The sequence below is a fragment of the Rhinatrema bivittatum genome, chromosome 8, assembly GCF_901001135.1.
Source record: "Rhinatrema bivittatum chromosome 8, aRhiBiv1.1, whole genome shotgun sequence".
NCBI classification, from domain to species: domain Eukaryota; kingdom Metazoa; phylum Chordata; class Amphibia; order Gymnophiona; family Rhinatrematidae; genus Rhinatrema; species Rhinatrema bivittatum.
In genome coordinates, this window is record NC_042622.1 from 89,221,832 (window position 1) to 89,244,713 (window position 22,882).

General features: G+C 48.2%; 1 protein-coding gene across 3 annotated transcripts in view; it reads right to left on the bottom strand.

Annotated features, from left to right (window-relative positions):
- Positions 1-22,882, bottom strand: part of CCDC180 (coiled-coil domain containing 180) — a 597,826-nt gene that overhangs the window by 56,720 nt on the left and 518,224 nt on the right. For all 3 annotated transcript variants that reach the window (XM_029611950.1, XM_029611952.1, XM_029611951.1), the window contains 5 exons: positions 16,636-16,780; positions 15,126-15,289; positions 14,735-14,872; positions 1,541-1,652; positions 820-922 (listed from right to left, as the gene is read on the bottom strand). In XM_029611950.1, the coding sequence (XP_029467810.1) occupies positions 15,183-15,289; positions 16,636-16,780 (252 nt within the window). In that variant the 3' untranslated portion in view covers positions 820-922; positions 1,541-1,652; positions 14,735-14,872; positions 15,126-15,182. The remainder of the gene's footprint in view (positions 1-819; positions 923-1,540; positions 1,653-14,734; positions 14,873-15,125; positions 15,290-16,635; positions 16,781-22,882) is intronic.

The window sequence follows — 22,882 nt, forward strand, 5'->3', positions numbered from 1 at the left end:
AAGGCTCTGGGTTTTACAATTTCGAGGGAGGAGAAGGAACTTCTGTACTAATTGTGGAACTTTTTTCTATTCCATGAGTCTAAGTCACGTGAACTCTATGCCTGTGAATTTGGCATCAGAGACTGGGTTCCAAGCTTAGCCCAATTCTTCTCCAAAACTGCGGAGTACTTATGGTTTCCGCCTGCCTAAAACTCTTACAAGTTTCACCCTGTTTCTGCCTGCACTGCTGGCAATGATTTTTGTGAGAATTCTGGGCTTCCCTGAGACCATGACGTTAACTTTTTGTTGCCTGCCGGATGTAGAACGTTTTAGCTGCCCTCTGTCCTGAGAGGGGATTCCAGACTCTACAGATGGAGAGAGACTCCATTGTGTGAAGGATGAGATCACTGGCTTGATTCCTACTTTGGCTGGGTTACTTAACTGGCATTGCGTTTATTAAGTGCAAGTTGGCTCTGGGTCAGAGATTTTATCATATTTCTAACAGAAACTTGAAACCAATTATATCTACCGAAAAACTGTGTATGCTTAGGCTGCTAAAATAAAATCTCATTATTAACTACAAGAAAGGTGTAAGTTTTTGCTCCCTTAAACCAAAGAATTCATATTGCAGATTATCTATTAATATTAGGTAATCTATCACTATAGCAACTCCTTACAGTCATCACTAGTCATATAAGTGTGTTTGATCAGAGAACTTTCATTAACCATTTGCACAGTATTTCTCTTATTCATGCATGGTTTATAAGGTGCTACATTTGTTATTCAGATACGATAATATGGAGTTCCTTGGCACCACAGCAAATCATGCTGAAGAATTACCTGCTCCCACGCTCAGTTATTGGCTTTAATTTAATGTCTAAGGAAGGCCCAGCTTGCTTGTGGTGAAATAAGGTGGATAACTTTTCCTTTGAAATTTCTGTGGCTGGAACATAATACAGAAAAAGTTTATTAATCATAATAATTTTACTTTAGGTAGGTTGGTCAGCATGCTCAGCAAGTCTAGTATCTTAGGAACATGCATGCAAGTATGAACATGTGGATTTTGCATTTTTACTCTTATTTTCCAGCAATCCATACTTTATTTAATTGTTTGAAGAGGGCAACTGATACTAGCTTTAGGAAGTGGGGAGCAAGTTTGCACAGGTGATTGACACTGCCTATAGGAAGCAAGCAGCACGTGTGCACAGACCACTGACTCTGCCTTATAGGAAGCAGGGAACAAGTGTACGCAGGCAACTAACAATGGCTGAAGGAAGTGGGATGTGAGAAGATGACTGACATTAGCTGTAGGAAGAGGGAAGCGTATGCGCAGATTCCTGACACTGGATGTGGGAAGCAGGAAGTGTGAGCAGGTGATTGATACTGGCTATAGGAAGTGGAGAGTAAGTGTGCACACACAACTGATACTGGTAGTAGGTAGTGGGTAGTAAGTGCAAACAGGTAACTTATACTACCTGTAGAAATGGGATGTAACTGTGAGCAGGTGATTGACACTGGCTGTAGGAAGCAGGGAGTAAGTGAAAGAAAGTGATTGACTTACTATGTTTTTCAATATCATCTACACAGAGGTTCTCATCTAACTCCAGAAGCAGCTTCTCAGTCAAAGCGGACAACTCTAAGACAAAATCATTTCCACATTCTGCAAAGACTTTCTGTAAAGATACAGGATTTAATCATCACTGTATCAGATGTCACATCTGAAGAAAGGATATATGTACAACATCAAGCTACTAAACTGCATTATATACTAAAGCTGTAATTAACCCAACTCACCACAAGATGTCAGCACTTCCCTACTCCCATACAAGAACCAGCCACCCAGACCATGAGCTAGCCATGGAACACCAGGCTGTCTAAAACTGACTATATTACCATGATAAAAATATCAAAATTTCATATCTGTTATTAAAAAAAAATGGTAGAGCAGCATCAAGAGCAAGCTTTCAATCATGCAAATCCTGCCGCCTGTTCCTTTTCCTGCAGAGCTGCAATTGAACAAGATTTTAGCCAGTCTTGGCTTTTGAACTTACATCCCAATGCAATGTGGTATTTGTAGCTCTGCTTCTCCCATTTAAAACATTGCATGCAACAGAATGGAATGTGTCAGATGGTGGTACTATGTACCTTATTTGTTTATACAAATTGTGGCAATCATGGAAGTTGGAAGACTGATAGCAGGTCATCCTCACAAGGACCCTCCCTCCCCCCTACCAAGCCATGTCACTCAACATTGTGTGGAAAGGGTGGGTCTTCAAAGGCTTCTAGATAGAATGTAGTCTATACTAGTGAGTCTAGTCTCCATCTTTCTCCCAGCTTGTTGTGCTGGCTATATTCCAGCATAAAGCAAGTGTTGCTTACCTGTAACAGGTGTTCTCACAGGACAGCAGGATGTTAGTCCTCACATATAGGTGACATCATCAGGATGGAGCCCAATCACGGAAAACTTCTGTCAAAGTTTCCAGAACTTTGACTGGCCCCTACTGGGCATGCTCAGCATGGCACTAACCCTGCAGCCAGCAGGGGTCCCCCTTCAATCTTATTTGATAGCTACAGGCAGTGCCGAAAAAATAAAACAACAAAATGTTACGAACCCAACACCACGGGGCGGCGGGCGGGTTTTGTGAGAACACCTGTTACAGGTAAGCAACACTTGCTTTCTCACAGGACAAGCAGGATGGTAGTCCTTACATATGGGTGAGTACCAAGCTGAGGATGTCCGAACATGCATCAAATGTTCCCAACGGCGTGCAACAGGCACAACAACTGGGGTGGAATTTGGTAGAGGGCATCCTAAACCCCACCGGGCAGGCGGAAGGGTGTTGGTACGTCATGTTGGAAATAGGTTACGCAGGACAGATTGGCCGAAGATGGCATCTTGTCTTCCGGCTTTGTCTAAGCAATAGTGGGCTGCGAACGCTAGAGCCCGTTTACAGTCAAGGGTATGCAGAGCCTGCTCTCCTGGGTTGTAGTGGATTGATTAATGTAAAACTGCGAAACTACCTTAGGCAAAAACATAGGTTGAGTGCAGAGTACCACCCGGTCCTGCAGGAGTTTAGTGTAAGGCGGATAGGTAACTAGGGCCTGTAACTCACTAACCCTGCGAGCTTAAGTGATAGCCAAAAGGAAAATCACTTTCCATGTGAGATATTTTAGGTCACAGGAGTGAAGAGGTTCGAATGGTGGTTTCATGAGCTGCCCGAGAACCAGATTAAGGTCCCAAGAAGGGGCTGGAGGACGTAAAGGTGGCTTGATATGGAGCAAGCCTTTCAGAAAACGTGTTACGAGGGGTTGTACCGATATAGGGACATCCTCGACACCTTTATGGAAGGTGGCTACTGCACTGACATGCATTCTGATGGAAGAGGTCTTTAGACCTGATTCCGATAAATGCCAGAAATAGTCCAAAAACCTTTGGATTGGACAGGAAAAGGGATCAAGGGATTGCGAAGAACACCATGATGTATACCTTTTCCATTTATAGGAATAAGACTTTCTTGTGGAAGGCTTCCGCGAAGCAATCAGGACACAAGAAACTGAATCTGAAAGGTTAAGTGGTTAAAGGATTAACCTTTCAACATCCATGCCGTCATGGACAAGGCCTGAAGATTGGGATGGCGTAGACATCCGTCGTTCTGAGTGATCAGAAGCGGGTCCGTTCCCAAGGGAATGTGCCTGCGGATGGAGAGATCCTGGAGTATGGGAAACCACACTTGGCGTGGCCAGTGAGGTGCTATGAGGATCATAGTTCCCTTGTCCTGACGGAGCTTCACGAGAGTCTTTGAGAGAAGAGGAAGTGGAGGGAATGCATAAAGCAGACCAGCTGCCCACAAGAGGGAGAATGCATCTCTGGGCTGAGAGCGCTCGCTCCGATTGAGGGAGCAGTAATTGTCCACTTTGTGGTTCTGAGGGGACGCAAAGAGGTCTATTTGGGGATATCCCCATTGCTGGAAGAGAGAGGTCGCTACCGAGGGGTTGAGAGACCACTCGTGCGGTTGGAATGCACGACTCAGATTGTCTGCCAAAACATTGTGCACTCCCGGCAAATAGGTGGCCCTGAGGTACATCGAGTGGGAGAGCGCTTCCGCCCAAATCTGCGCAGCTTCCTGACACAGAAGGAAGGAGCCTGTGCCTCCCTGCCTGGTTGTCCGTCTGAATCAGGATGACGTGATTTGACAGGCGTTCCTGAAAAGCTCTGAGAGCATATCGCATTGCTCGAAGCTCCAGGAAATTTATCTGGTGTTTGGCTTCCTCTGGAGACCAAGACCCCTGTGTCTGTAGATCGTTCACATGAGCTCCCCACCCGAGGTTGGAAGCGTCGGTGGTGAGAATGAGTTGAGGATCTGGTAGGTGAAAAGGCAGTCCCTGGAGGAGATTGTTCTGATCTTTCCACCAGGCGAGAGACAGACGGAGTGCGTCGGTGATGTGGACAATGGTTGACAGAGGCTGAGTCACTTGAATCTATTGTGACTTCAGAGTCCAATGCATGAGCCTCATGGCCAGGCGGGCCATTGGTGTGAGATGGACTGAGGACGCCATGTGTCCGAGAAGGACAAGGAATTGCCGAACTGTTGCTGTATGCTGAGACTGCAACTGGTGAGCGAGGGACACGAGGGTTTGCATTCGTTGTTGAGGTAGAAAGGCTTTTGCCTGCAAGGTGTCCAAGTCTGCCCCAATGAACGACAAGGTTTGAGATGGGACTAAATAGGATTTCTTGTAATTGATGAAAAATCCTAGAGAAATTAGAGTGTGTAGGGTCAAATCCAGGGACGATTGAGCGGCTTGCTGGTTTGGGGCCCTGATTAACCAGTCGTCTAGATAGGAGTAGACGTGAACACCTTCTTTCCTGAGAAAGGCTGCGACAACTACGAGACATTTGGTAAAGACTCATGGTGCTGATGCTAGGCCGAATGGAAGCACTCGGTATTGATAGTGCTTTGGGCCTACTAAAAACCTGAGCTACTTGTGATGAGCTGGAGATATCGCAATGTGGGTGTATGCGTCCTGGAGGTCCAGAGAGCAGAGCCAGTCTCTTCTTTGTAGAAGAGGTAGAAGCGAGCCCAAGGTTACCATCTTGAACTTTTCCCGCTGGAGGTACTTGTTGAGGGCACGTAGGTCCAGAATTGGATGAAGGCCCCCGGATTTTTTGGGGATCAAAAAGTACCGGGACTAGAATCCTAGGCCTTGTTGCGAAAGAGGGACGGGTTCTATTGCTCTTAACTGGAGAAGAAGGGAAACCTCCTGCTCCAGAAGGACAGAGTGGTCGGTTACTCTCCACGCTTGTAGAGGTGGTGAGTCCGGTGGAAGAGCGAGAAAGTTTAGGTGGTAACCCTGAGCAATGATTGCTAGCACCCATTGGTCGGTTGTGATTGATTGCCACATGCCGTGAAAGTGGCACAATCGACCTCCCACTGGTATGCTTGGCAGAGGAATCAGGCTGCTGCTCTACAAGGGAAAGTCAAAAACCTGCAGCAGGCCCCGGCTGGGGAGCTGCTTGTGGCTTTTGTTTCCGGGGCTGGCAAGGCTGAGATTTTTGATAGGGCCTCGTAATTCGGGACCTTGCTGGTGGAGGATAGTACTTCCTTGGGCGGAAGAATGACTTCTTAGAGTCCTTCTTGAAGGGCTGTCTAGGGGGGAAGTCAGTAGGTATCAATGAGAGCTGTTTGAGGGTCTCATGATGGACCTTTAACTCAATATAGCACCAAAAGGACACCAATACATATAGTATACCATATTATACTGGATCAAATTTCTCAAGCATGTATTCAATTATCTTCACAAATTTATGAAAATTTTTTTACATATATAATTTTATTTTATATATAATTATCAAAGGATTGACATATCACACATTCAAATTACACATAGTTTTTTAAAAAGATCTTTTTGAAACATATATTTTATATTTTAACAACGTGTGGATACCCAAATTACCCTCAATTTCCTAGATAAATACCAACAATAAATATCCCATGAATTAAAATACAAACACACCATTCATTCATAAATTTGTGAAGATAATTGAATACATGCTTGAGAAATTTGATCCAGTATAATATGGTATACTATTATGTATTGGTGCCCTTTTGGTGCTATATTGTTATCCATTAAGTTAAGGACTATTGTATTACCTTAGGTCCTTTAACTCAGCCACTATTTGCTGAATCTGTTCACCGAACAGATTATCTCCTATACAGGGCAGGTCAGAAAGCCTGTCTTTTACTTCTGGGCGAAGGTCAGAAGACTTGAGCCAGGCCCAGCGTCTTGCCGAAATGGCAGTTGCAGACATTCTAGTGGAGGTGTCGAATATATCGTAAGCTGTTCTTATCTCATGCTTTCCTGCCTCAAAGCCCTTGTTGAAAGGATTTGAAGCTGTTCTTGGAATTGGTCAGGCAGGGTTTCAGAGAAGTCCTGTATTTTCATTTGCTTGAAAATGACCCTGTTGTATTGGGTCATGTACAGCTGGTAAGAAACAATTCTGGAGATGAGCATGGCTCCTTGGAACACTCGTCGACTGATATTGTCTAGGAACTTGTGTTCCTTAACAGGAGGGGTAGAGGAGTGAGACTTCGTCCTTTTTGCTTTCTTTTGAGCTGATTCTACCACAACTGAGTGGTGGTCGAGCTGAGATTTTTGAAAGCCAGGGGCTGACTATACTAGATAGGTAGTGTCAGCCTTTCTGTGTACTGGGGCAATGGATCCAGGGTTTTCTCAGTTCTTTTTGAGGAGGTCAAGAAGAACTTGATAAATGGGAATAGAAGTGATCACTTTAGGGGCATCCAGGAACTGGAGAAGCTCCATCATCTGGTGCCTATCATCTTGCTCCGTCTGAAGCTGAAAAGGGACCAATTCCGACATTTCCTTCACAAAATTAATGAAAGAAAGGTCCTCTGGAGGAGAACGCTTTCTACTTTCAGTAGGAGAGGGAGGTGAAGGTAAGTCATCGGTGTCTGTGGAAGTATCATCACCCCAGGTGTCATAAGGATCAGTAGGCTGACCTGTAGGACGAGAAGGGGGTTGGATACCCGAAGGGCCCGGCTGAGGCTCCGAGAAAATCGAAGGAATCACCGAGGGCACCGTGGACGGCCTGGGGGGTATCGGTGCCGGCATCGAAGGCATCGATGGTGCCGATGTGTGTATCGCCCCCGATGAATGAATCGGTGGCAAGGGATGACATGGCATCGATGGCTGAGGCAATACCCCCGAAGGAGGAATGCAGAACGGTGTTTCTCCTCCCGATGAAGCTGTCATCGGGGAGCGCACCGGAGCCATCGGGAATCACCGGCGGAAGGGTGGTCATGAGCGCCTCCATCCGGGATAGCAGCAGTGCCAGCGCTGCTGGAATCGGGTCGGTGACCGGTTCCACTCTCGGTGCCGGTGTCAGTACCGGAGGAACCTGGAGTCGTTGCATCGCCTTGTCGATGGCCTCCTGGACCAGCCGGTCCAGTTCTTCCCGGAGACCTGGGGCAATTAGCCCCGGCTCCGTGACGGAAGAGGGAGGCTGAGGCACAGTCGGAGGGACCACCTTTACAGGCGGAATCGCGACTCCCAAACCCCGATCGGGTGAGGGTGGCCTCGGTGACCCGGTCGCAGGAATGGACTGTGCCGTTCCTGGACGGGGCTTCTTCGATGGTGGCTCGGTCGATGATTTTGCTCCCTCGATGGTCTGAGTCTTACGATGCCGATGGCGATGTTTCTCCCTACGATCCCCTCGATCTTGAGGGGGAGAAACGGGAGTCGATGGCCGTGAAGACGTCGATGGCGGGTGGTCACCGGATGGTTGTCGATGCTGGTGCGACTTTGACGGTGCCGGTTCCGATGACGTCGATGCGATGGACGGTGTCGGGGTGTGAGTACGGAAAAGGAGTCCCATCTTCTCCATTCTGGCTTTGTGACCTTTTGGTGTCATGAGGGCACATTTGGTGCAAGTCAGGACATCATGCTCACGGCCTAAACACATTACACAGACTCCATGAGGGTCTGTGATAGACATGGTGCGAGTACAGTCCGGGCACCGACGAAACCCCAACGTCATGGCCATAGAAAAATCGAGCCGCGGTACGGTCGACGGCCAGTAGGCCGCGAGGGTGAAACTAGACGGTAATCGACGAAAAATGGTGAAAAACTTACCGGAGTACCGCGGCCTGAGAAAAGTTAGAGGGGGGACCCCTGTGGGGCAATTTAATTTTAATTAACTCCGTGAGGAAAATTCCTGTCAGGAATCTCTTCAGAGCTCCTAAACCGCGAGGCTACTGCTGCGCGGAAAAAAGAAGACTGAAGGGGGACCCCTGCTGGCTGCAGGGTTAGTGCCATGCTGGGCATGCCCAGTAGGGGCCAGTCAAAGTTCTGGAAACTTTGATAGAAGTTTTCTGTGATTGGGCTCCATCCTGATGATGTCACCCATATGTGAGGACTACCATCCTGCTTGTCCTGTGAGAATCACCTGTACAAAACCATATAACTGTATATATATTACTTCCTCTCCCAGTTTCCTAAAGGAAAATTATGTTTCTTACCTGATAATTTTCGTTCCTGTAGTACCAAGGATCAGTCCAGGACACCTGGGTTGTGACTCCGCACCAGTAGATGGAGACAGATTAAAACTTGTGGGCGGAGCCATATATAAGCCCCTGTGCCAGTCACAGCCCCTCAGTCATACGTAATGTCAAAGTAGAAAAATTCAAAAGCCAACATAGCTAACCAAAGAAACTTACTAAGTAAAATAACTCCAACACCCCTACAGGAATGAACAGACTCTCCAACCGGGAGAGCGAACAAAATAAGGGGTCAGCGTATTAAAAAACAACAATGAGCGGACTCTCCATTACTATAGCGCCACACTGCGGGCGGGATCCTGGACTGATCCTTGGTACTACAGGAACGAAAATTATCAGGTAAGAAACATAATTTTCCTTTCCCTGTACGTACCAGGATCAGTCCAGGACACCTGGGATGTACCAGAGCTAAGTTATCGAGGGTGGGAAGCAGAGAGTCCCGCTCGGAGTACCCTCTCTCCAAATCCCCCAGCATCAGTAGCTTGAACATCCAATCGGTAATGTTTAATGAAGGTATGCAACGATTTCCAGGTAGCCGCCCTGCAAATCTCTTGAGACGACACCTGAGAAGATTCCGCCCAGGACGCCGCATGAGATCTCGTCGAATGAGCTCGAAGACCCACTGGCGGTGTTTTACCGCGGAGAATGTACGCGGAACCAATGGCCTCCTTGAGCCAACGGGCGATCGTTGAGCGGGACGCCGCAGAACCTTTCTTCGGACCCGACGTCAACACAAACAGATGATCCGTTAAACGAAAAGAATTTGTGACCTCCAGATAGCGAAGAAGAGACCTCCGCACATCTAGTTTTCTCAAATCCCTCAACTTCGGGTCGGAAGAATCACCAACCGCGAAAGCGGGAAGTTCAATCGATTGATTCAAATGAAAAGCCGATACGACCTTAGGTAAGAAAGAGGGAACGGTCCGCAAGGAAACCCCTGAATCAGAAAAGCGCAAGAAGGGCTCTCTGCAGGATAGAGCTTGCAACTCAGAAACCCGGCGAGCCGAAGCAATAGCTACCAGGAATACAGTCTTTAACGTGAGATCTTTGATCGTAGAATGCTTCAGAGGCTCAAAAGGAGCTGAGCATAAGGACGAGAGCACCCAGTTGAGGTTCCAAGAAGGACAAGGGAGCCGCAAAGGAGGACGGAGGTGTTTCGCTCCCCGAAGGAAACGGGAGATATCCGGGTGGAGAGCCAGGGAGACTCCCCGAATCTTACCACGCAAACAACCAAGCGCCGCGACTTGGACCCGTAGGGAACTGCACGCTAAGCCTTTGGCCAGCCCAGCCTGGAGAAAAGCCAAAATATCGGGAATAGCAGCGGAAGTGGGACTAAGACCCCGCTCCACGCACCACTCCTCAAAGACGACCCAGACTCGAACATAAGCCAGAGACGTGGATTGTTTTCTGGATCTCAGTAACGTAGCAACTACCGCATCAGAGTAACCTTTTTGCTTCAACCGATACCTCTCAAAAGCCATGCCGCGAGACAGTAGTGATCCGCATCCTCCAAACAGACGGGACCCTGACGAAGGAGCCCCGGAAACCCCTGTAGACGAAGGGGTGCCGCCACCGACAACTGGACCAGGTCCGCAAACCACGGACGGCGCGGCCACTCTGGCGCCACCATGATCACGTTGGACGGGTGCAATTCTATGCGCCGCAGTATCTTGCCGATCATGGGCCATGGTGGGAACACATACAGTAGCACCTCCGTCGGCCAGGAAAGTGCTAACGCGTCGACCCCTTCTGCTCCTCTTTCTCGGCGTCGACTGAAAAATCTCGGAGCCTTTGCGTTGTTCCACGTGGCCATGAGATCCATGTGGGGCGTTCCCCAAGTCTTGCAAATGAGAAGAAACGCTTCTTCCGCTAGCTCCCACTCTCCGGGATCCAGGTGGTGTCGGCTGAGGAAGTCCGCCTGGACATTGTCGGCTCCTGCTATGTGAGACGCAGCGAGATCGCTGAGATGCCGCTCTGCCCAGGCCATCAAGGAACATGCTTCCTCCGCTACTTGAGGACTTTTCGTCCCTCCCTGGCGATTGATGTAAGCCACGGTGGTCGCGTTGTCCGACAATACTCGGATTGCCTTTCCTCGTACAAGGGGAAGAAAAGCTTGCAATGCCAGACGGACCGCCCTGAACTCTAGGCGGTTGATAGACCACCGGGTCTGATCTTCTGACCATAGACCCTGAACTGATTTCTCTTGGCAAACTGCACCCCAACCGGAAAGACTGGCATCCGTGGTCACCACTGTCCAGTTGGGAAGAAGAAGAGATACTCCACAGGAGAGATGTTTGGAATCCAGCCACCAGCCCAGGCTGGAGCGCACCTGATTCTCGAGAGGCAGTGGAAGATAATATTCCTCTGAGATCGGTTTCCAGCGGGACAACAATGAAGACTGCAGTGGCCGTAGGTGAGCGAACGCCCAAGGGACTAATGCCAGCGTTGAGGCCATAGATCCGAGAACTGTCAGGTAATCGCAGACTCGCGGACGGTGTTGAGACAAAAGTCGTCGTACCTGAGACTGTAGTTTGCATATCCGATCCTGAGAGAGAATCACTCTGCCCCGTTTTGTATCGAAAACGGCTCCAAGGTACTCCAAGGACTGAGTGGGTTCCAGATGACTCTTGTTGTAGTTGACCACCCAGCCGAGGGACTGCAAGAATTGTAGCACCCTGGATACCGCTTGCCGACACAGGCTCTCTGACTTCGCCCGAATCAGCCAGTCGTCGAGGTAAGGGTGAACCAGTAGGCCTTCCCGACGTAAGTGCGCCGCCACTACCACCATCACTTTCGTGAATGTCCGAGGCGCTGTCGCCAGGCCAAACGGAAGAGCCCGGAACTGGAAGTGTCTGCCCAGAATGCAAAAACGCAGAAACCGCTGGAAGGCTGGCTGGATGCCCACATGAAGGTATGCTTCTGTGAGATCTAGTGACGCAAGGAATTCGCCTGGCCGCACTGACGCGATCACCGAACGAATGGTTTCCATCTTGAAGTGAGGGACCCGAAGACATCTGTTGACTCCTTTCAGATCCAGTATGGGTCGGAAAGTGCCGTCCTTCTTGGGAACTATGAAGTAAATGGAGTACCGGCCCTTGCCGTACTGATCGGCCGGAACTGGAGAGATGGCCCCCAAGCTTTCTAGTCTTCGGATGGTGTCTAGCACTGCCGCCTTCTTCTTGGGATCCTTGCAAGGCGAGACCAGGAACTTGTCCGTTGGGATGCGAGCAAAATCTAACTCGTAACCGTGTCTTATTACGTCGAGGACCCACTGATCCGACGTCATGTTGGCCCATACCTCGAGAAATAAGGATAGACGCGCCCCCACGTTTGGGACAGCGTGCTGAGGGCGCGACGAGGAATGGGCCGGCCGAACTTCATTGCGAAGGTTTGGAACCCGTACCAGACGGGGCTCCTCCTTGCCTGCCAAAGCGTTTGCCCCGAAAGGAGTGTTGCCAGTGAGTGTTTCTAGAAGAGGCCGGCCTGTACGAAGGTCCGGTGGATCTTTGCGGCCTGGACTTCCGGGGACCCCGGAAACGGGCCCTGCCAGAAAACGAAGAGCGCGACCGGGTCCTGTCCTCTGGCAGCCTAAACGCTCGGTTCTCACCCAGGGAAACCATCAAGTCATCTAATTCCTTACCAAACAGCAATTTCCCTTTGAAGGGCAATGCCCCGAGGTGAGCCTTGGACAGACCATCCGCCGCCCAGTTGCGCAGCCAAAGGAGGCGGCGTGCCGACACCGCTGCCACCATGGATCTAGCTGAAGTGCGTAGAAGATCATGGAGCGCATCGGCCCCATATGCGATAGCTGCTTCCAACCTATCTGCTTGGGAAGCCTCCTCCGGAGAGAGATCTGCATTCGCCTGCAGTACCTGGGCCCAGCGCAGACTAGCTCGCATAGCGAAGTTCGTGCAAATGGCAGCTCGAACTCCCAAGGCGGAAACCTCAAAAATCTTTTTGAGCTGTACCTCCAACTTTCGGTCTTGGATATCCCGAAGGGCCGTCGCTCCCGTGACAGGGATGGTAGACCTCTTCGTGACAGCGGACACCGCCGAATCCACTTTTGGAAGTCGGAGGAGCTCCAGCGCGTCCTCTGGTAAAGGATAGAGTTTATCCATGGCCTTGCTGACTTTCAAACCTAACTCCGGAGTATCCCATTCCTTGAAAAGGATATCCGTGGACGAGAAATGAAAAGGGAAGGCAACCGCCGGTCCTGTGAGGCCGAGAAGAACAGGATCCATATTCGCCTCCTGGCGGACCACCACCGGAGGAGCTTCAATTCCCAATTCATGGAGAATGGCCGGAATGAGAGGTGCCAGTTCCTCTCTGCGGAATAGCCGTACCACCTTGGGGTCATCTCCTTCTGCAGCCTGTGCAGCTTTCTCTGCAATGGGCTGTGCAGTACCATCCACTGCTGCCTTTCCGGCCCCCGTCAGGGGCTCCTCGGCGGACTCCGTATCATCCTCAGGGGAATCCTCGGGATCCGATTCCTGCGGCACCCCCCTGGGAGGCCGCTTCCCCCGGGACGCACCGTGGGCGATCTCCGCGCCCTTCCTGGACTTCTTTTTCCGTGGAGGAGACCCGTGGTCGGCCGCACGCGAGCCATTCCCCCGGATGCGCTTGCTGCGCTTGTATTTGAGAACTTTGCGCAGCAACAGCGCAAAATCCTCAGAAAAATCACCAGAATCCGAAGAATCACTCTCGGAACCCTCCCGGGACCGAAGCCCCTCCGAGGGAACCTCCCCCGCCGCGACACGCTGTGGGGAAAGCGCAGGAGGAAAGGAAGAGGCCCCCACCGTTTCCCGCGAAATTTCCCGGCCGGTGGCCAAGATGGCCGCCACTCCCGCAGTAACCGGGAAAAAATCCTGAGGCCTGTCAGCGGAGCTAACACCGCGCGACGGCGAACGTGCGACCCGGGAACGAGCCCCCCGCGGTGCTGCCGAGGATCCCTCATCACCCGGGACGCAAGCTGAACAAAGGCTGTCCCTTGAAAGACGCGCGCGTGCCGAGCCGCAGGCCCTGCACTGTGCAGCACGCGGCATGCCGGCGAAAACGCGGGATAAAACGGGGCCGCGGCGAAAAAATTACCTCAAAAATTAAAAAATTAAAAATAAACAAAAGGCGCAATTCGGCGACCTCCCCCCTGCCAATGACGCCCCCCCACCGAGAAAAACGGAGCGGCGACGCCAGGTAACAGAGAGCCGCAAAAACAAAAGTAAAAACTTTTTTTTTTTTTTTTACAAACAAAAACGCTGTCCGTGGTTCTGAAAAGCCCTTATTCCTGCAGGGGTGAGTGAACCAGGCTCCCTGGTGTCACCCCTGACGCTGCCACTAGCTTAGCCGGGTCCTCAACCCTGGCAGCGGCCTCAACCGGGGGAGGGTAGTCCCCTCAGGACCTCTCAACTCCCCTGGGAGGCAGGGCACCCGGGACTAAGAGATTAAAAGAAAAAAACCCCAATTTGGTAAATAAACAACTAAGCCTAATAGAAAAGCCTAGCCCAAAAAATTCAAACCTGACTACACCAACACCAGAATCAGGTCAGGCAGGGCTGTTGACTGGACCTGCAACCATCTACTGGAGACAGAGTAAGACTGAGGGGGCTGTGACTGGCACAGGGGCTTATATATGGCTCCGCCCACAAGTTTTAATCTGTCTCCATCTACTGGTGCGGAGTCACAACCCAGGTGTCCTGGACTGATCCTGGTACGTACAGGGAAGTAAAGTTTTCTTGCATGCTGTCACAGATGAACTCTGACTCATTTCTGTTTCACAAGTCCCTACAGGACAAACACCCAGTTCTGACCCTGAATAAGCTGGTTGGTGCCAGAACTGGTTCCAGACAAGGTGGGAAATATCCATCAATCGTGAGTTTCTTGGTGGGATACTAGAGTGGTTTCCATTGCCTTCTGTAGTCTATAGCAGCTGCTCTTCCTGAGTGGTCTCCTACACAGGTAATAGCCAGGTCTGACCCTGCTTAGCAAGTTTGAGCTCACTCAGGACAACATTGCTGGGGAGTGTGAAGAAGTCAGACTTGGTCTCAAACCTCCCCACTCCCAGAAACAGGTTTTCCTGGCAATTTGGATCCAGATGCTTTTGAATCCAAGTCATCCTGTCTTCCTATGGAAAATTCTTGGTTCATTATTTAGCTCCAGCATTGCTTTGGTGTTTGCCTGATTGGTACCTGCAGGTTTTGGGTTTTTAAGGAGATCCCATTAGCATGTTGCTGTTGCCTGCTTTCCTCCTTTATACACAACTCCTGCAGTTGCTTTAGGTTTTCCGGGTGTCCCAGGGTGGGATGCAGCATTTTCTGGTTCTCAACCTTGGATAAAAAAAGGTAATAATAAATTAAGAGAAAACAATATGGCCTGGCTTACAAAACACTGACCTGCTGAGAGTGAAGGTGGCTATAGGCACCCTGTGCATGGAAGATAGCTGGTCATGCATATTCAGGGATTTAATATCATCTGAAAGATATTTATTTAGGACCAGTAATCATGTGTCTTAATACACACACCTGGGTTAAACAGAATGTTCAATAAAGTAAGGTGTCTCAGAAATGTTCTGGAATTCACCTTAGCAAGCTCCCAGTTTTGTAGCTTCTTCCTCCGTAAAGTGAAGCTGGATTTGATCTATGGAGCTGTGCAGTAGGTCCAGATGCTGCTTTCTGCAAGTTGTTGATGAGCAGTGGAGGCACGAAAGCCAACAATTCTCAACTGTTCCAGCTGCTCTTGGAACTCTGTCACAAGATTCAAAGAAAGAAAATTATTAGAAGCACCAGGAGGGAGAAAACACAAACCTCCAATGTACCCTACCAAAGCCTGCACAACAATGAAGTTGAAAACATGGTGGAAGAAGCATGTGTAAAAGGTTCATAACCCTATATTATCTGTCCCTGTTTTCTAGTAATAGCAGCAGAACTTATTGTGCTGTGTATGACCTAAATCTGTTCTGTATGAGTCTAGACTGCTATCATCAACCATCCACAGTACACACACAGCACTGGTTTTATTACACAGAGTAATACTGTCCTTCTAATACAGACCAGAAACTGGAAATGTGGTGTCAGGAAGTCTACTGTTTCCTTCACCTAGCATATCACAGGGTGGGAAATTTAAACTTAAGTTTATTTTTTAATATTGCTTCTTTGTTTACTCCATTTTTCTTCCTGGAATCTTTTCAGTCCTGTTTGTTGTTGAGTCTCAGTTTATTACAGCATAACAGGGGTTCTTTAATTGCCAAAAAGAAGATACGCAAGATATTACTTCTGGCTAGGAAAGGTATTTATTATGTTGGCTTTTCACTGAGCCTTCAATGTTCTTGCTTTGGAAGAATCAAGTTAAACAGATATGCACATTTGAGAAATATATTGAAAAACTGGATGTCTTCAGAAAGAAGACGGACTTTTTACGAATATGGGATCCATATATACAATCCCTATCTCCATATGCACAAAGTTTAATTTTGAATGATTTCTGAATTCCTAGGACTTTTGTTCCTTGCGATCACTGGCTCTCCCACTGCTATGGATTTGGGGATGGGGAGGTGAGGGATGGGATACTTGTTTTGGGTTATAGCTGTTTCAAGATTGCTTGTTCCGGATATTGGGAAGAATCCACCAATGATCCAGTGTTATGCATTGTGTTGCAATAACAATAACAATAACAATAAAAAGATTTAAACCATAAACCTTCAAAAGAAAAATGAACTGGTCAAACAAACTTCTCAAATTATGTTTCCTTAATAAACCAAGATTTTGTAATCTCCTGCCTTTCAAAGCATATGATCCTTTGTTTACTGGCCCCAACTCTGATCCTTTGCCAGGTGCAGGGTCAGCAGGCTACTCACCTGTCCTGGGCTGCATATTCTTACTCAGCTGCAGGATCTGCAGACTGCTCACTTGTCCTGAGTTGAGTATACTTACTCAGATGCAGGGTCAGCAGGCTGCTCACCTCTTCCTAGGCTGGATATCCTTATTCAGGTGCAGGGTCAGCAGGGTCAGCAGGTTGCTCTCTTGTCCTGGGTTAGGTATATTTACTCAGATGCAGATGCAGATGCTTACCTGTCCTGGGCTGAGTAACTTACCCTGAAGGCAGGCATTGTAGTATTCATCAGCCTGGTTTTGGTAGGACTGCAGCTTCAGCATGAAAACATTGGCACACTGGTCGTAAGTCTCCTGGAGACACTCTAGCCTGGCAACAAAACGCTTTTCTTTCCTGCTGTAAAACTCCTGTGAGAGAGAATGGAGAGAACATAACTGTTCTTTCTAAGTGGAATGGAATCAACAACTCTTTAGTTCTAAATCCCTTTCCGTAGATGTTCCACAAGGTTCTATCATCCCCCCTCTCCTGTTTAACATGTCAGAATTCTAGGTTTCGACCCTCCTTATATGTTGATAATGTTCAGATAGCGGCTTTTTTAGATTCTAAAATCTCTTTTTCTCTGTTATCTTTTAACGATTGTCTTGATCTAGTAGCAAATTGTCTCCATGATCACATACTGAAGGTCAATCCTATTAAATCGGAAGCTATTTGGATCTCCCTTCTTCGATGCACCTCTCATTTTCCTTAGCCTACTATGCAAGTCACTCCAATAATTCTTAAAGATGTGGTCTCTTTTCTCGGAGTGCTGATTGATTCAAAACTATCTATGGCCCCTTATATCTCTATCATTATTCAGAAATCATTTACTTTTTTTTATATTCGCTGACTCCGCACATGCATTTATCATTTCCAGACTGGATTACTGTAACGTGCTATTTTTGAATTTACCATGGTATCAACTTAAAGGATTTTAAGTTCTTCAAAACACAGCATAAAAGATTATTCATGGCTTAAAAAGGTCAGTCCATGTCACCCCAATTTTACATTCTCTCCAATGGCTACCTATATCGTGTTGAATCAAATTCAAAATTCTCTGTCTGACTTTCTGTGCTTTTCATTCTGGAGACCCTCTTTATCTCTCTAAACTTCTGATCCTCTTCATAGCCCAGATTAGTCCAGACCAGTGGGTTTTGCATTCCTACCAGCAGATGGAGGTACAGAATAAAAACTTTTCAGGCACTGCTATTTAACCAAGAGTGCCACATGCAGTCCCTCAGTATTTCTCTGTCTCCAGCAGATGGTAGAGGTGCAAACCTGCAGTCTCAACTTTAGTTTAAAAAAAAAAATCTGGAGAAGCTGATGAAGCATTTGGCAGATTCAAAAGGAAACAAGTTACCTGAAGATAAGAAAGTGGGCAAGAAGACTTTTGTGCCACGCTCTCGCTTTCGGGAAATGAGAACGTTTCGCTCCAATAGGAGTTCTTCTGGATCACATAGAAGCAGGGTTCAGGAAGACAGCAGTCCTTTAGAGGGACCAACCAGAGGAAGAAGGTTATCTCATTTTTATGAGGAGTGGACCAAAATCACTTCCAATCAGTGGGTTCTAGAAGTGATAAGGGACGGCTATGCCTTAGAATTTTCATGTCCCATCAAGGAAGCCTATGTGGTGTTCCACTGCACTTTGCCCATCAAGCGGGCAGCAGTGCAGGACACACTACTAAGGTGCAGTGCCTGGAAGCCATCATCCCAGTTCCCCTGGGAAAACAAGATTGAGGAAGAGGTTTACTTCATGGTTCCCAATATGGAGAGTTCCTTTTGGCCCATTCTAGATCTGCAGAGGGTCAATGCATCCTTGCGGGTGCCGTGCTTTCATATGGAGATGCTGCGGACGGTGATTGCAGTGATGTGCAAGGGGGAGTTTCTCGCATCCTTGGATCTAATGGAAGCATATCTGCACATTCCCATCCAGGCAGACCATCAAATGTTTCTGCACTTCACAGTGCTAGGAGAGAATTTTCAGTTTCAAGCACTTCCCTTCGGGTTGGCGACCACACCAAGAACATTCACGAAAGTGATGGTGGTGATGGTGGTGGCCCTCAGAAGGGAAGGGATTCTAATACATCTGTACCTGGGCGATTGGCTCATTCAGGCAAAGTCAAAGATGAAGTGTCGCTAATCCATTCGATGAGTAACGGATTGGGTGATAACTGGATTGGGAGATAAAACTGGTGAAGAGCCACCTAGAACCATCTCAGTCATTGAAATATCTGGGTGCTCGATTCGATACCCGATTAGGCAAGGTGCTCCTTATCCTAGTGAGGGTGGTCAAGTTGCAGGCTCAAAGTGTTTGGCTGCTGAATTTGTCGGTTTCTAAAGTCTGGGATTATTTACAAGTGTTAGGTTCCTTGGCATCTATTCTTGAGTTAGTGCCATGGGCCTTTGCTCACATGCAACCTCTCTTGAAGATGCTCTTGTCCCACTGGAATCCATTGTCGAAGGAGTTTCAGCTACTGTAGCCACTCCAGAGGGAATCCAGATCCAGTCTCTCATGGTGGCTGTTGCGTCCCAATTTGGAGAAAGGAGTGGATCTGTTGTGTCCGTCTGTCGCAGACGGCTGCGACCGCTCTGCCTCACCTCTCTTCTACCCTTTTCCTCCTCCCTTGGAAGGATGGCTGCCTCCGCTGCTGGTTGCCAAAACTCTCGGCGTCTCCGAGACAGCATGGGTGGCCTCGTCCGCCATGCTTCTTCCTGAGGCCTCCTAGGGGGCGCACACGCACGCTGCCTACACTTTTGTATACGTCATGGCGGGAACCTCGGGGGCGTCCCCACCGCATGACGTCAGTATCTCTGGGTATTTAAACCTCAGCTCCGCTCCAATTCAACGAGTTAGCAAGAACTTCGGTTTTGCTACTCTGACTGCTTCTAGCTACTCTATTGGATTCCTCACTACCCTCTGGGGTATCTCTTTCCTACGGAAGCTCTGGGTACCCGCTCCTCAGGGGCCTCTCACTTCTACCTGCCCTTTGGGGTTCAATTGCCTAACCTTAAGGACACCCGCTCCTTGGGGGTCCTGACTGCTTTCTTTTCAGGAACCCTCGGCACTCCTAGGTACTCGCTTCTCGAGGGCCTATTCTGCTCAGGGTATCCTGCACCTCGGCCCACGGGTCCTTCTCTTCATTCAACTACTGAAGGAAGTTATCAGCACTACCACTCTGTGAGTATCGCTACACTCCAGCTCTTCCTATTCCACCCTTCAGGTTCACGGCCTATCCCATGCTGTGGAACACTACTGGACCTTTGCTACATCTGGGTGAGACCATCTACTACAGAGACGGTCTGAGCTTACTGAGATATCACTGGACTACAGTACTGCCCATTCCTTGGCCAAGATTCAACAGCAGTATAATAAAGCATTCTTTCCTCAGTGTATGCTTACTAGAGTCTAGCCTATCATTGTGATTCCCCATGGGGCCCCTCCCCGTTGGAGGAATCATCGCCACTTCGACCAAGAGTCCACAAACATACCACAAACACAACAGGATCTAGAAGTTCCAGACTGGGTGGTTGTGGCCACAGATGCCAGCCTTAGTGGTTGGGGGATTGGCGTCCCAAGGGCATTGGTCACTGGTTGAGGCGTCCTGGTTGATCAACTTTCTGGCAACGAGAGCAGTTTGCCGGGCATTACTTGCCTTTCTTCCGTGGATTCAGGGGCGTGCGATATGTGTTTTCTAGGACAATGCGACAATAGTGACCTACATCAATTGTCAGAACAGAACGAAGAGTCATTTAGTAGTTCATAAGGTTCAGGAGCTTTTTGCTTGAGCAGAAAGACATCTAGCAGTACTAGCAGCTTTGCACGTGGCAGGTGTGGACAATGTGCACGTGGATTATCTCAGCAGGCAACAGCTGGACCAAGGGGGAATGGGAGCTGTCAGCGGAGGCCTTTGCCCTCAATCTCATGGCAACTTGGGAAAATGCCAAGGCGATCAGGTTTTTCAGCCACAGGAGGTAATTCGGTTCTAAAGGGATCGACGCTCTAGTGCAGCCGTGGCCAGTGAGACTTCTGCTGTATGTATTTTCCCTGTGGCCGCTCGTAGGTTGGGTGCTACGTTGCATTGAACAACATCCAGGAAGAATGTTCTTGGTGGCGCCAGAATGGCCGCGCCGTCCATGGTTTGTGGACCTGGTTCATCTGGTGTGTGTCCACCTGAACACTAGTCATCATCAAATGATATGGTTTGATATCACAAATAGGATACAGAGAGGTCACAAGAAGACCCAAATTTTGAATTTCAAAAGTATGGATTTGTCAAAATGGGGACGTACCTGGAGGTAGAAGTAGAAGACTAGGAGAAAATGAAAAGGTGGAACAACAGTGGGTCAAGCTAAAAGGAGCAATTACAAAGGCAACAAATCTATATGTTAGAAAAGTAAACAGAAGTAAGAGAAATAAAAAAACGATCTGGTTCTCAAAGGAGGTGGGTGATAAAATAAAGGCAAAAAGAACAGCATTCAAGAAATATAAAGGATCCCAAAAAGAGGAACACAGGGAAGAATATTTGGTGAAACTGAGGGAGACAAAGAAAGAAATCAAGAAATCAAAATGTCAGGTAGAAGAAAGGATTGCTAAAGAGGTAAAGCGAGGTGACAAAACATTTTTCAGATATATCAGAGAAAGGAGAAAAGTCCGAAGTGGTATAGTGAAATTTAAAGGTGACAAAGATCAATGTGTAGAGCGAGACAAAGAAATGGCTGCAATATTAAACAAATACTTCAGTACGGTGTTCACTAAAGAAGAGCCTGGAGAAGGACCGACATTAGTTGACAAGACTATGGATGGGGGTGGAGTCGATGAAACTCCGTTTACAGAAGAGAATGTATGGGAAGAGCTAGGAAAACTGAAAGTGGACAAGGTCATGGGGCTGGACGAGGTACATCCCAGGATACTGAGTGAGCTCAGAGATGTGCTGGTGGGTCCACGGAAGGCCTGTTCAATAGATCCCTAGAAATGGGAGTAGTGTCGCCAAGATTGGAGAAGAGCAGTGATGGTCCCGCTTCACAAGAGTGGGAGCAGAGAGGAGGCTGGAAACTACAGGCCGGTTAGCCTCACCTCAGTGGTGGGAAAATTAATGTAAACTCTGCTGAGGGAAAGGATAGTGAACTATCTACAATCTGGTGGGTTGTTCAACCTGAGACAGCATGGATTCACCAGAGGAAGGACCTGTCAGAAAAATCTGATTGATTTTTTTGATTGGGTGACTAGAGAATTGAATCAGGGAAGAACACTCAATGTGATTTACTTGGATTTTAATAAATCTTTTGATTTGGTCCACATACAGACTTGTGAACAAAATGAGAAGCTTGGGTGGGTGATAAATTAGTAGCCTGGATTGCAAACTGGTTGACTGATAGGAGTCAGCGTGTAATGGTAATTGGAACCTACTCTGAAGAAAGAATGGTGTTAAGTGGAGTGCCACAAGGATCGATTTTTGGGACTGGTTCTGTTCAATATTTTTGTGAGCAACCTGGCAGAAGGAATAGAAGTTAAAATTTGTCTATTTGCAGATGATACTAAGATCTGCAACAGAGTGGACATGCCCGAAGGAGTAGAGAAAATGATATATGATTTAAGAAAACTTGAAGAATGATCAAAGATTTGGCTGCTGGGATTCAATGCCAAGAAGTGCAGAGTCATGCATCTGGGGTGCGGCAATCTGAAAGAGCTGTATGTGATGGGTGGTGAGGGATCTTGGTGTGATAGTGTCTGATGATCTGATGGTTGCAAAGCAATGTGACAAGGCAATAACTAAAGCCAGAAGAATGCTGGGCTGCATAGAGAGAGGAATAACCAGTAAGAAAAAAGAGGTGATATTGCCCTTGTATAGGTCCTTGGAGAAGCCTCACCTGGAGTACTGAGTTCAATACTGGTGCCCGTATCTCAAAAAGGATAAAGACAGTATAGAGGCGGTGTTGCGTTCGTGGCTGCTCTTTGCCCTCGCTCCACCCTCTCTACCTCTGGGGCGACTCCCTCCGGGCATGATGGATGGCTTGCTGCCACGGCGTCTCCATGCCGCTTCTCTCCGGCATACCTGGACCAGCTCGACGCTGTGGATCCGCCATGTTTCTGATGACATAGGGCACACGCGCGCTCCGAAGTATGTACCAGCAAGGGCACGAACATCAGGGGCATCCCCCCTGTATTGACGTCATCTGCTTCCAACATAAAAGGTCTTCACTTTCGCTAACTAATTGAGTTAGCAAGGAGATAGTCTTCACTTCAATGCGGGGATTCGTTCCAAGCTACTCTGCCTCCTCGGACTTACCAGAGGTACCCGCTCCGCAGGGACCTCACTCTCTTTTCTTTATTTCAGATTGCAGATAGGAACCGGTACTCGCTCCTTGAGGGCCCATGTTCCTGAACACTCTGAAGATACTCTACTGCCTGGAAGCGATTGCAGATACAGACATTTGTGAGGTACTATTTCAGATTACAGATAGGAACCGGTCCTC